The sequence below is a fragment of the Acanthaster planci genome, linkage group LG09 (genome assembly GCF_054643075.1).
Source record: "Acanthaster planci isolate LZ-2023a linkage group LG09, COTS_SCS, whole genome shotgun sequence".
Classification (NCBI taxonomy): Eukaryota; Metazoa; Echinodermata; class Asteroidea; order Valvatida; family Acanthasteridae; genus Acanthaster; species Acanthaster planci.
Genome location: NC_141785.1, coordinates 6,805,914 through 6,820,794, shown reverse-complemented (window position 1 = coordinate 6,820,794; position 14,881 = coordinate 6,805,914). Strand labels below are relative to the sequence as shown.

The window sequence follows — 14,881 nt, the reverse complement described above, 5'->3', positions numbered from 1 at the left end:
CATTGTTAAGACCAGTGCTTCTCAAGTGTTTAAAGACAACATGCAGATAATCTCTGGTAATGAAATTTGTCTTACAACTGAAACATCTGCATGTACATGTGTGTAAACAGAGAGCCTGTCCTTTCATTTCCAGCAAACTTTCTGTCTCTAAAAGAAGTGACTTTTTTTCATGGCATGTCAGTCTATTTCTTCGTGTGAAATTGATGTGTCCAGTTGCAATCCGTAGCATTCATAGAAATAACAGATTTTGAAATTAATACCATTATACCACTACTTGGACAATACATTTATCAGATTACTTTCTTGTCTTTGCATTGAGTGGCACTGCCACGCACCGGGTATGAAAAACTCACCCTGATGTAAGGATGAGTAACGTACATTGTAGGTCTGCTCTATGCAATATACTGTAACTACACCCCAGACAGGGCTGCCCTCATGCAGAAGAACTACCCTTACAAACCAAATGCTTTAGAGATCAATAACAAATCTTCCAAAGGATCTTCAACATACCTGTCCTTTACCAATTCTGATTTCCATGCACTGTGCCTTGTAAACAATCTGTCTGGCACTTCCACTTGGGCAGCAGTGGTTGCCCCCCTGGATTGGAGGCTATGCACACCAAAACTCTTAATATCTGCAACAAACACAGGGCTAAAACCTCAAGAATAACTTCCCTTACACTTGAATCCGAGTGTGGCTGATTAATACCCTCAATATGTACCCACCTTTAACTTTTGACTGAGCATGAAAAATAAAGGTGTCTGATTCAGAAACTTCAGCTGCAGATATATATTTCTGTAACAACTCTACTTGACAATACCTTAAATCTGTCTTATTTATGACTACTTGTCTACCCTCTTGATACTGGTCAGTTGTGCTTGACAGAATGAGCAGAAGAGTAAAACCCTCATAAATGAAGAGAAATATCATGTTCAGGCTACATGTAGGGTGGTGATACCCTACGGTGGTGGGGTATCTCTGGCAATTAAGATACGCCAAATAAAGATCGAGAACTGGCACAAAGAATTATTCTCACTGAGAGTTGATTTATTTCTGTTTGAAATCAAGTTGAGAAATTGAGGACTGTCCCATTATTGAGATTGAGAAAATTTACACGATTGCGGATAGTAATGAATGGAGTTGACAGTGATATGGATTGATTGACCTGTAATGAAAAAAAAGCTTATGGTGTGAGTGAGATAATTGCAAGAATAAAAGTCATAAGATATGGCAGAGCCAGTGGGCAAGGGATAATAAAGGATAAAAGGATAATTAAAGGATAGGCTAAAGGATAAAAGGGCCCTGTGCAACCTGCTCTCTCTACAAAGTTCAGCTGTGTAAAGACCACACAATGAAACAATTCAGTATATGTAATAGTCATTGAGTCCAAACATGAAACAGTCGTTATGCTTCGTGCATGTGTACAAGTCACATGGTCAAACTTTCCACAAAACTTTCATGACAATGCAACTAACAAAATCAGTTCAAATGACGAATTTTTAAACTGACTTAGAGCTCACACTTGGCCCACACGTACTACGAGACAAACCTGTCAATGTGAACAGGCCAGAACTGTGCATAACGATAAATGAACGATAAAAGTCGCAAACCATTTAGGACAAAAGTACACTTATGTTCTGACAGAACAAACAAAAAGAGAGACAGATTGTCACTTACGCCACAGAGAAGTACGTCACGGTACAAACTATGGACTAGAACCCATTGTAGCAGACTAATATTGATGAGGAGATGGTTAATTTATGATTATGACCATGAACAATCACTGAGGCCACTTTACACAGAAAAGACAACGATTTAAATATTATGTCGGGACTTTGTTGAACGAGTAGGAACACGTGAGGTTTGTGAGAAAGTGCGTGGTGTGGAAACCTGAGAGAGCCCTAGAGTTAAAGTCTGACCACTACAGAAACGTGAGAAAGCTTGACATGAGCAAGTTCACTGATTCGGAAAAACCTGTGTATGCCGAAAGACACATTGTAACTGATCTCAAGCTTATAAGATCTGTTTCTTTGTTCGCATTTTACAAGTAAGAATCTATGATTTCCTTCAGAATTGAAGCTAGGTACTGGCCTTTTCGTTTCAATTGGTTTAGAGAGCCATCGTTTAAGTAAACTTTACAAGTGAAAAGACCATAGGATCATCAATTCCAGCCATTTTGTGTGCCCAAAATATGGATGTTAACACCTTAATAACTGGTGGTGGGGAATTACACTTTTTACTTAAATGAGTGAAATATAGATGTATAATCAAAGGGGTCTGTGTTTATGTGCCTTTTCCAAGACCCCTAGCCCAGTCTGACCATTGTAAGAAAGCTCCTGGGTACAGCTTCCCTATTCCTCCCTTAAGTCCAGCATTACACTCAGAAGTTGAGCTGCTGAGTGCCTCAATTCTGGTGATTCCTCTTCCATACTTGAAGCCCAAATATCATTGCTGAATATGATCTGCACAGAGACAACAAAACTGTCATTATTACTACATGTACATGTATCATATTTTAAATGTAGACATGTGAGAAATCTTTAATCCAAGTATTTCGTTTTGAGTAATATTCTATTAACTTAACATTGCCACGTCTTCAGGGGACAAATATTGGCCAGTTTTTAGGAATTTCATATGCTAGTAGTAATGGTATCCCTAGATTATAACCATCTGGGAATAAGATCGGGCAGTATGGTGCCAAAAACCAACCTGGGTTAATCAAAGTGCGAATGGCCTTGGTACTTTCCATGGGCTTGATAACTCTGAGTGTCAAGGCAATTTGGGGTACAACCCAATTGTTTTCTCTTTTCCAGTCTACAGTGAAAGCATCTACTGTTTCACAGCCTGGATTATGGTATCTAGAATTAAACCTTACGACTTTTTAATTGTAATACTGTAGGTGGGTTTTCTTCATATGCTTAGTAACTGTCAACAACATCAGATTAATACTATCAGAATACAACTCAACATCAGAATTGAACCTAACTGGTTTGAGCTTGCACATCCACTTTATGCTTGGAGCAGCTGGCCTTCCAATGAGAGAAGCTCCCTCACACAAAACACGCTCCTCCAAAACCTTGAGGCGTGGTGACCTGAGCACCGTAATGTTGGGACTGCTCAGAGGGATGAAAAGTGGAAGCAGGATGTTCATAAGAGCTCTTAACCTCTTAGCCTGCTTGACTGCTGCCTCTGCTGCCCTCTTCTGCTTAATCTTTCTGGCGGCTTGATTTTCTGCAAGAGTAATCTTGTCATCATCTTGGTATGCAGCCAGTTGATGCTCCTCATACTCTGTAACCATGGCCCAACCTTACATGCTGGAATCAGCCACATGAATCAACTTCTGTCTCTTGTTGATGGTACTGGACAGTGTTGTTTTTACGACCGACAAGGAAGGTTTGTCAGCACCCAACTGGTCTACTGCAGTTTGAGCCAAGTCTTTGACTTGCCTTTAAAATAACAAATAATGCTTAGTATTGGTATATTTGTGAATGAAATTCGGGTGAAACAGATAGCAACAATGGAAGTACAAGGATTGAAATTTTTATAAAAAGAGTGTCTAGCCAGTGCCAGACCAATGTGAAGTGAACCTGTGCACCCCCACAAGGGTACGCTACATGCATCATTGAAACTTCCACTACACATTCCTCTGCCCATTCACAGCTGTACATTTAGCCCTTTATGCTCGAAGAAAACAAATATGTTCTAATTCATATCCGGTCACGCACACTTTCTTTGGTATGTTTATCATCATAAATGGGTGTGTTCTTTATTTGATGAATTTGGTGAAGTTTTATAGTTGGAAATTACTGGTATTTCCTTTAATAAACTTCCTGACTGAAATGTTGGGTTTCTGGGGAAGTAAGGAGATAACGGTACATTAGCTTTTTGGTTGAATACAGGGTACATGTACATGTGTGTGTAAATCATCCACAATCAGTTGTTTAAAGTTGTATTTCTGTTGTTGTTTTTCAGGACTGTGTTGAGAACGCATCTGTGCTAGTCTACTGACACCATTGTGCTGTCTCGGGAGGGAGCCAGCAGATAGACCATGCCCACCCATTCCACTTTGTCACTATCTGGTGGTCATTAAAGGACACCATTCAGGTCGACGGGGTGTACTGATGAACGGTTGACTGATGGAGCAGGAAATTCATTAAGGCAGTAAAGGGGTGAGTTTCTATTAGGCCATTTTTTTCTTGTCTCAGGAAAGTTTTACACGTTTGTCGCTGTAATACATGCATGCATACATGTGCACAGCGATGTTTATTTGTTGCATACTCACTGCATTCCAATTCACACCATGTACATGTACTTATATCTGATTAAAGGGAAGCCAAATGAAGCTATTTTTAATTTTGAAAATATTCAACTATTTTTCAACTTTGTGTTTACCACTTTTCCAATGCTAACTCTAATACCTGTCTACATGTACATGTATGACTGTGGATGTCAAATCAAATTTCATATTGGTTAGTTTCAGGTTTGTGTCATGTCAGAATAACAATGTCTAAAGTCAGTTTTAGTTTTTTTTTCTTGAATTGTTCAAAACTCAAAATTGTAACCGTGCTTCAAGGAGAAATACAAAGTACATGTATGTACATGTACCTTGAGTTATGGCACTTTCTATTTGTATTCGCTGTAGAGGAGAGGACAAACACTGAACTTGTTTAAGATTCTTTTTTGGCTTTTGGCCTGTTGTTGTCTTGGCAGCCCCTGTCAAGCTTTATTGCCATAACTACTTTGTTTTGTCTACATACCGGTAATTTGTTTACAGATCCAACCAAAATATTTTACTCAGTGCCCAGTTAATATTTTGGTAATAAACATTTCTCTCTAATTGGTAACATGTACAAATGTACTTGCATTCCAATTAGCTCTCGTTGATTGCCTTATGCAATAAGCAGAACTTTACAGTTGGCAATATTTTGTGTGAAATAATATCATGCGGTGAACCTAATACCATACATAGTTTTTGCATTCTGGAACATGTACAGGTGTATGGTGTTTGGTAGGATTATACCCTGCAGAAAGGTGGTGTTCAGCAGGGTATTGCTGATGTTAGGGTTTTCTGTGGAGTGTTGTTACCCATGGTGGTGGTAGTGCCTAAGTTTTAAGTTAGGGATTGACCTCTCTAGCAATTAAAGTAATCCCAGTAACAACCAATGGGTTCAAAAAAACTATCCTCATTGTAGATTAGAATGAATCTACTGCTTTTTGAGATCTAGCTGAGAAACTACAATTTAGATAAACTGTTCCAGTATTGAGAAAAAAGTGGTAAAATTACACAGTGGTGGACCTTAGTACATGGAGTCAACACTAACATGGATTGATGATAAAGCACTGGCTGGTTCAGGTTTGTAATAAATTGATTGAGCAGTAATGAATAAGCTTACGTAGTGACGTACTGGTACTTGTACATTACACATATGTATGGTCTAGAAATTACATTCTAAGTGCAGAGCGGTTCCTGGATTATAGCCACTGATAAATTTGTAAAATATGGGTAGAAGGAAAAAAATATCGGGTGTGGATAAAACGGATAAAAGTACAAGACATTGGCACTGTACAAGCTGCTCTATCTACAGAGGTCACCTGTGTAAAGAATACACAATGAAACAATTCATAGACATGTTATACTCACCAAGCCTAAACATAAAACAGAGTTTGCGCTTCTTGTACATGCCCAGGTCGCATGCTAAAAATTTCCACAAAACTTTCACAACAACACGATAAAGAAAAGCACTCCTAATCACAGGTTTTTGACCTATTGTAAGTTGGAGCCCACACTTGGCCCATATAAACTACATGTATGTGTATATATGTACGAACTAGTGGTAAATCTGTCAATATAAACATGCCAAAACTGATCATAACAATGAACGAAAAATGAAAAATGCGAAAAGGTTTTAAAAAAAGATGAACTTTATGTTCCGACAGAAAAAGTCATGCTAGGCATACATGTAGCTGGTTTAAGGATGGTTGGGGTATAAGCTTTCCATTGGTATAATACTTTAACGTGATTGGTTACTTTATTTAATCGGAAGAGTGAATTGTATAGAAGTCTCCACCATCAGAATTGAGCCTCTGAAATGACATGGGCACTCGAGATGCCCCAGATGTTGCATGCACAAACAACATGCATACATCATCAAAGATTCAACTCGGCCTTTTCGTTGCAAAGTTCATTTGTTGGTACACATTTTGATATAAAATCTGATTTACAATACTGCATGTACATTTAGTACACCATTGTAGCAACACATTAATTTTAGGACAAATTTGAGGTGTAGATTGACAGTTTTGCCAATTGTACCAGCTCTACCAGTACTTCCAGAATACACCATTAAGTGGAAGGAACATGTACATGTATGTACATTGTGAGAGCATTCAAGCCTGAATTCACCTGCCTTGTAATCAATCGGCTCCATGTAAGTGTTGCACACACTTAATTCACCCATCACTATTTTGAAATTTTTCTTTATTCTTATACGGGGTAAGGAAAGTGGACACTTTTGTCAAACAGTTGGTTGAACAAGAGGAACATTGAAAACCGATTTTTAAGAGGGTCTGTCCACACTAAAAGACACATTTGCACATAACCAGAATCATCTCTTTCTTTAAAAGCCTTGAGAATTAAGAAATGAACTTCAACAATTGTATTGATACGGTATTATAACTTTGTAACTGTGAAGATATAGTTTACACAGTTTAATAGGATTTTGATGAAAATGCCCAGCTTACATGTATTTCAAGGGTTCCAGTGGGACATGTATAAATGTACTGTAATTATGTCAACTCATGTTTTCAGGTTATTCATTAATACTGGTACCATTCTCACGGAGAAAAGCAATTTATCTGATAAAATATGGGTACTACAGGTATAACATTGGAGAAATGTGTCAAAATCTAGGGCTTTTTATCACTTTAAGTTATCTTAAAAATTAATTTGAGGAGAGCTATTTAAAGAATAATGAATGTCACTGTGTCTGTCAACAGAGTGACAGACATGAAACATGCTGAATTTGCCATTCCTTGAGCAGATAACCTCATACATTATGATATATCTTCAAAATATATACATGTACATGTATATAAAAAATAGTTTTCCTGAGAACAGTTCTTACAATAATACCAGTAGTTGGCTTTTCCACATAGTGTGGAAATTGGAAAAGCCTTTCTTTTTGTTCTGTAGATGTGATTGTGAAGTATGGGACACTTTTAACTGGTCACTGGTCTTTGCTTTGCCTTAGGGATATCAATAAACAGTGCCACAGACACACCGCATAGTTTTTTTGAGGAAATTTGGGTGTTAAGAGGGTAAAAAAATGCGTGATTGTGCAATACCACTTTGTACACGTCAATGCGCCTGGTATCGGCTTTGGGGTTGGGGTAGTTTAGACCTGGCCAAAACACGACCCGCGTTAGCAAAATGCATTTTTCAGCACCAGAAACATTTTCAAAATACACAAGCTTGTATTGGTTGGATTCAGAAGGACAAGCTCTTGGTCACCAAACTTTAAAAAACAAATTGAACAACTCAGGCTGAAGTTTCACCACAATTATGACTACTTTCCACAATAACCATTATTCCATGATTTTTACTTGCACCGATTTTTCTCCACACCAACTTTGGCACTTTGCTAAATCTGATTGACTTCAAACTTGGCATATCAGCATATCATTCAAGTTAGTTTCCCAAATGTTGGTAATTACAGTGTCAAGTTTGTTAACTAAAAGCTCCATCATGTGAATTTGCACTTCTTTTTCAAGACTCAGAAGGGATTACCCCTTGTGAACAAATATCTATTCAATTTAAGAAGAGCTCGATCAATACAGAGCATTCTTTTTAAACATAAAATACAGCCATGATCTCTTTCAATATCCAAGTTCACTTCTTGTTTATATATAACTTGATCATGTTTATGTCAAAGATTTATGTCTTCGTTACACAAATCAAAGATCAAGTGTTCTTATCCCATTAGTATAAATCACATCCGCAGGCTTCCCAACAAAGAACAAGGGGTTGTATGGTATGGCACTCAAATGATTTTCTGATGTATGTTTTTCGCTCTCCTGCAAAGTGAGCTTATACTGGGATTTAAGAGGCATTAGACCAATTCAAGAGCCATACTTTAATATCAGTCACTGTTGAAAGGGGAATTGGTAACTTGTATACGCCATCGATCAGCCTGGCAATTAGTGCAATATTCAGGTCTTGTAAACTTGAGAGGGAGTATACAGTTTTCTGACGGAAACTGTTCTTATTTTAGGTACATCATTGACAAATCTCCTAAAGGAATAAGTATTTTGTTAATTATCTGAGAACAGTGATGAGATAAGACGTCATCTGAGGTACCTGTGACATATACTGTTTGGTATCTACAGAACACTAAATCTTCAAATGGACCAAACGAGCGCTATGTTGTATGAAATTGTGGTTGATGTCACAAGATAAATCTGTCACATTTAACCTTTTTTTCAATACATATTTTGAGCAAAGAATATTGTTTGAACACGAAACAAGCATGAAATTCATTAACTTGATACAACTTTCAATCTATGAAGTGATATCATGGTGACTTCATTATACCGGTAGGTCACGTATTATTTAACTTCAATATCAACAGGCATAATCTTACTGTTGATACATTTGTCTTTTAATAGTTGCGGACGTTTGAGTCCAATTCGATTTATTTTTACGTGTTTGTGGACGGAGACGTATTTTACGTTATCAGTAAAGTTAAGATGCCACATGACATCTTAAAGGGACAAAACTTCATGTCGTATTACTACAGAATTGTAAAACTGATTTGATTTGATTTTCATCTGAAAGGTGCCTTCTTTTCATTGTCCTCAAACTAAGGATCTAACTTGACAAATTTGGAGCAACAATGAGTTCTGTTAGTTTGAATAAAAAGTCACGTCATGCATGGTTATGGGCATATATGGTGTCATTTGAAAAGTGTCATCTTCAAGGTGAATATTTTTAAGTTTGTATAAAATAGTAGATCCTATTCCATTAATTCTTGTATGTACATGTTCATACACTGGAATGTATCATAGGTGAAACTGACAAGGACACCATGAAGATATTGAGTCTTTTTGTGTTTCTACCCTTAACTTTGAAGATTTGTTCATATTTCACCCCATCTCATTTGGTGCATTCCGATATTTTCCCATCTGAATTGTAACATAACTGAAGGTCCAAAAATGCTAAATTTTCCAAGAAATTAGTTGGTAACTAATCAATGATTCAAATCATGTAGGTATTTAGATATTCAGCCATTTAGTTTGAGAGGTTTCCAGTCTTTTTGTTGCTCTACCCTTGACTTTGAAAATGTGTACGTATTTCACCTTATCATATTTGTATCATTCCGATCTTTTCCCCGCTCAATTCTGACATAACTAAAGCTCGAACACTTGAAATTTTTAAGGAAATCTGTTCCTAAATAGCCTATACTTCAAATCAAGGAGGTATTTAGATATTTGGCCTTTTAGTTTGAGAGCTATTGAGTCTTTTTGTGGCTCTACCCTTAACTTTGAAAATTTGTACATATTTCACCTAATAGCATTTGCAGTATTCTGATCTTTTCCCCTCTCAATTCCTACATAACTAAAGCTGCAACAGTCTAAAATTTTCAAGAAATCTGTTCCTTAATAGTCCATGCTTGAAGTTCAGCAGGTATATAGATATTCGGCCATTTAGCTAGATGAGTATTGAGTCTTTTCATTGCTTTCCCCTTAATTTTGCAAATTTGTACATATTTCACCTCATCGCATATGTAGTATTCTGATTTTGCACCATCTCAATTCCGACATAACTAAAGCTCCAACACTCTAAATTTTTAAAGAAATCTGTTCCTTAATTGTCCATGTTTTAAATTAAGGAGGTATTTAGATATTTGGACTTTTAGTTTGAGAGGTATTGAGTCTTTTTGTTGCTGTACCTGCCTGACTCCTCTCGCTAGCTATTTATGATAAAAGTCACCAGCAGACACCCCGGGTACGGAACACAGCTAACCTTCAACGTCTTCAACACCCTTCCGCATATTCACGTGTTGTACACTGCCGCTAAAGACAACTTATTTTATGCGTTTGACTTAGCAAGCCTTTTTGTTAGGATCTCCTTGCTCAATAAAGACTGACACCAACTTTATCTAGATTACATGAAGTCTTTGTCTTGGTCTCTGACCCATTTCATTTCTTCCCCTCTTATCGAGGTAAATTCCTTTGATGGGAAAGAAGAGTTCTCCTTTCTTCCCAGACCGCACTACAGTCATGCTAGAGACTCTGAATGATAATGTCATCTCTGTCTTTGAGTATGTCTTAATTGGGGCTTTCTTGCCTTTTTTTCACACTGCCTACCAAAGCTACATCAACGGAATGGACAATTAAGGGATCATGCAGTTGACCTGCGGGACGGAGTTTCTTTTAGGCCTCTAGAATTCCGCTAGGATTCCAGTGGCAACTGTTTGCTGTGGGTTTTTTGGTAGTTGAGGCCCATTGGTCATGTTGCCACATGGCTTTTAGATTTCTTGCCTGGGCTGGAGTATGACACCTAGTGGTAATACCCCCTTGGTCATTCTTGAACACGCTTCTCACAAAATTACCAATAAGACTATTCAGACCTTTGGCTATTTCTGATCAGATTAACTTTAGCAAGTTTGACATCTGGGGAATTGATGATGACTAGGGAACAGGTAGGTTGCCTCTTGGTTTTTTGGCTCTTGGTAAAAAGTGACATACATGTACATGTAGGTTGGGAGTTTTGTGGAGGTCTGAGTCCATGTGGACATCACTGTATGATGTGTTTTGGTCATTTATGGTTTTTAGTTTGAGGTTGTGATTCATTCTGAGCTTGACTGATTAATCTGTCTTGTGTTGATTGTTATTATTCAGAAGGTTGTTATGAAATATCGGTTGGTCTCATGAGGTTTATGATTCCATTTCATCATCCATTTTGAGCTAAATTTAGTCCTAAATAGGTCTAGAGAGTGGGAATATCAATATTATAGATACCTCCTGATTTTTAGATATCTTGCCACAAGGATCACGAAGTAGAGAAAGGGTTCTCACTTGGTGACAGATTTAACATTTTGCACCCACTCTCAAGCATCCAGTGAGCATGTCTGATCGTGGTGAGACCATACGCCATCTCCCAGGTTGTCTTAAAAAGTAGTGTACTAAGATACCGGGTACTGTCATTGCTGATCCTGGGATTCCCAGAAAATTTGTTATTGTTGCCGGGGGAATTTTCCATGCTATGACTTGTACTTAGTCATAACGGCCATTTCCTTCAGGGTGACATCATATGCAGCAGTGTTTTTTGTCAAAGATGCATATCATTACTAATTTGTGAGAATTGTTTTCTGGAAATTTCTAAATACTGAGTTATTTTTATCAGGTAACTGGTATAGAAATCTGAAAGCTCCTTGTTGATGGGTACCGTATTTAAGGGTGTGTGGGAGTATTTCTGAAAATGTTGAGGCATACCAAAAATTTGTAAGTAAAAGAAAAAGAAAATCTGATTTAATTTTTAAAAAATGATTTCTGAAATTATTATTATTATTTGAATCAAATAAGTAGCCAACCCTGCTGTGTAGTATTAATGGGTTTCACTTTCTTGCAAGTAGTGGTTTGCTGGCAAACTCTGGCAGGCTCAGCGAGCCTCCTGATTCAGATTCAGTTCTGACCTGCTTACAACAGCAATGTAATATATCTAGGCAGGGAACAGACACTGCTTGGACAATGCTTTTTGTTCTGGTCTGTTGCATTGTTAAGACCAGTGCTTCTCAAGTGTTTAAAGAAAACATGCAGATGATCTCTAGTAATGAAATTTGTCTTTCAACTGAAACATCTGCATGTACATGTGTGTAAACAGAGAGCCTGTCCTTTCATTTCCAGCAAACTTTCTCTCTCAAAAAGAAGTGACTTTTTTTCATGGCATGTCAGTCTATTTCTTCGTGTGAAATTGATGTGTCCAGTTGCAATCCGTAGCATTCATAAAAATAACAGATTTTGAAATTAATACCATTATACCGGTACTTGGACAATACATTTATCAGATTACTTTCTTGTCTTTGCATTGAGTGGCACCGCCACACACCGGGTATGAAAAACTCACCCTGATGTAAGGATGAGTAACGTACATTGTAGGTCTGCTCTATATACTGTAAATACATCCCAGACAGGGCTGCCCTCGTGCAGAAGAACTACCCTAACAAACCAAATGCTTTAGAGATCGATAACAAATCTTCCAAAGGATCTTCAACATACCCTTCCTTTACCAACTCTGATTTCCATGCACTGTGCCTTGTAAACAATCTGTCTGGCACTTCCACTTGGGCAGCAGTGGTTGCCCCCCTGGATTGGAGGCTATGCACACCAAAACTCTTAATATCTGCAACAAACACAGGGCTAAAACCTCAAGGATAACTTCCCTTACACTTGAATCCGAGTGTGGCTGATTAATACCCCTCAATATGTACCCACCTTTAACTTAAAGGCGTCTGATTCAGAAACTTCAGCTGCGGATATATATTTCTGTAACAACTCTACTTGACAATACCTTAAATCTGTCTTATTTATGACTACTTGTCTACCCTCTTGATACTGGTCAGTTGTGCTTGACAGAATGAGCAGAAGAGTAAAACCCTCATAAATGAAGAGAAATGTCATGTTCAGGCTACATGTAGGGTGGTGATACCCTACGGTGGTGGGGTATCTCTGGCAATTAAGATACTCCAAATAAAGATCGAGAACTGGCACAAAGAATTATTCTCACTGAGAGTTGATTTATTTCTATTTGAAATCAAGTTGAGAAATTTAGGACTGTCCCATTATTGAGATTGAGAAAATTCACACAATTGCAGATAGTAATAAATGGAGTTGACAGTGATATGGATTGATTGACCAGTAATAAAAAAAAAACCTTATAGTGTGAGTGTGATAATTGCAAGAATAAAAGGTAAGTCATAAGATATTGCAGAGCCATTGGGCAAAGGGATAATAAAGGATAAAAGGATAATTAAAGGATAGGCTAAAGGATAAAAGGGCCCTGTGCAACCTGCTCTCTCTACAAAGTTCAGCTGTGTAAAGACCACACAATGAAACAATTCAGTATATGTAATAGTCATTGAGTCCAAACATGAAACAGTCGTTATGCTTCGTGCATGTGTACAAGTCACATGGTCAAACTTTCCACAAAACTTTCATGACAATGCAACTAACAAAATCAGTTCAAATGACGAATTTTTAAACGGACTTAGAGCTCACACTTGGCCCATACGTACTACGAGACAAACAGGCATGTGTTATGCAATAGCCATCTGTGCCGCTTAAAGTACCCTGGGGAAGACAATAAAACTTTAAGACATCAAGAACAACGACATAGTACGGGGCACCGTTACAATCTCTGTGTAGGCAGTAGTCTGGTTCGTAGGTTTAGCGTGGTCATGGTCAATCTACATTGTATGGGAACTATTCCCAGCGGACTTTTTTGTGCCCCTGCTAACTTACTATGGCTGTGCATAAATCTTCCGCGACCCTTTTCAGCCTGTTATTTTTACATCACGATTGCGGTAAGTTGACAGGGACATTAATTTACCGTGTGTTTCCATTGGATTTAATTTTGTAATTCTACAGGAAAGTAGTGGTAAGTTGACCAAATAAAGTCCAATGGGAACATGGCTTTAGACTTAGAGAAGTCTTCTTTCACAAATCCACCTTTGGCTGACTGAGATCTCCATGTCCCGTGCCTTTTAAACAGCCTGCCTTCAACACCTGCTGTGGCAGCCTCTATAGCACCTCCTGATTTTAGACTATGAACACAGTATTTGGAGACATCACCAACTATTGGCTTGAGTACCTCCATCATGACCCCACAAACTCTGGAATGATACATTGGTTGATTAATGCTTTGTACGGTAACTTGTAACCTCATTTTATAGCTGTTAAGTTTCTGAATAGCCTATATAGGAATCTTTGTTTGGCAACTGAGCTAATTTCAGATATTTCGCTAGCATCCCTACCAGAGAGATGGAAAGAGAAAGTCTGGCGATTACTTCATGGCTACCACTTCTGTAAATATCCATTTTACTGGATGGAATGAAAATCAAAACATAGATATCATCAAAGTCAAATGGCTTGTTTTAATATGTCAAAGCTCATCAAATCGGAGGAAACCTGTAAATACGACTAAACACATAGTAACAGAAGATAATTAAGTGATACACATATAAGTCTGTGCAGTAATAATTGTACATCTTAATTAGTATCTCAGCTGAGATGGGCTCTTTTTTGAGACTGGACCGGCAAATTTTCTTTGGAGACCCTCTATGACTTGTTTCACTAACAGTAAAGAGCGTGGATCAGATCACCTGTGAAAATCACGTCCATACTAGAGAAGTTGAATAATGCATTATCTAAACCAAAAATTATTCTCAGGGACCTGCAGTCTTTGCTAGGAGGTTTAAATTTCATCTGTAAAGCTGTTTGCCAAGGCTGTGCATTTGTTTGATTTACATGTACATGTAACCTGCGGCGTTTAGAAGCCACATCATCGTATCCGCTTTTCTTCTGGAGCATAAACCAATCTGTTGGCATGGCAACAGTTCTTGGTCCATTTCAATGGCTCGGTCATGTTTCCTCCCCAAGTCTGGCAGTCCAGTCACACCTTACGGTTGTACACCGATGCTTCAGCCTATAAAGGTTTTGGTGCATTTTTTTCATGGTCATTGGACTCACGGCAGATGGCCCTTGTCAATCCATTCCCTGTGGTTTTCTATTGCTTTCCTTGAACTTTTTCCCATTGTGCTGGCGCTGAGCTTGTGGGGACCAGATTTGAGAAATAGACGTAGATGCGTAGTTTTCTGGACAGATA

At 38.0% G+C, this 14,881-nt stretch overlaps 1 protein-coding gene and 1 long non-coding RNA gene across 2 annotated transcripts in view; one reads left to right on the top strand and one right to left on the bottom strand.

Moving 5' to 3' along the window:
• The window catches only part of LOC147798066 (uncharacterized), a 102,649-nt gene that overhangs the window by 75,637 nt on the left and 12,131 nt on the right, over positions 1-14,881 (top strand). Inside the window, exon 4 of the long non-coding RNA XR_015426476.1 lies at positions 3,973-4,169. This is a non-coding gene — a long non-coding RNA (uncharacterized LOC147798066). The remainder of the gene's footprint in view (positions 1-3,972; positions 4,170-14,881) is intronic.
• Positions 2,310-3,412, bottom strand: LOC147798067 (uncharacterized). Its single transcript, XM_087141372.1, has 2 exons — positions 2,987-3,412; positions 2,310-2,462 (listed from the first exon to the last, which is right to left on the bottom strand). The coding sequence occupies exons 1-2, from the start codon at positions 3,296-3,298 to the stop codon at positions 2,352-2,354; spliced, it is 423 nt and encodes a 140-aa protein (XP_086997498.1). The 5' UTR covers positions 3,299-3,412; the 3' UTR covers positions 2,310-2,351.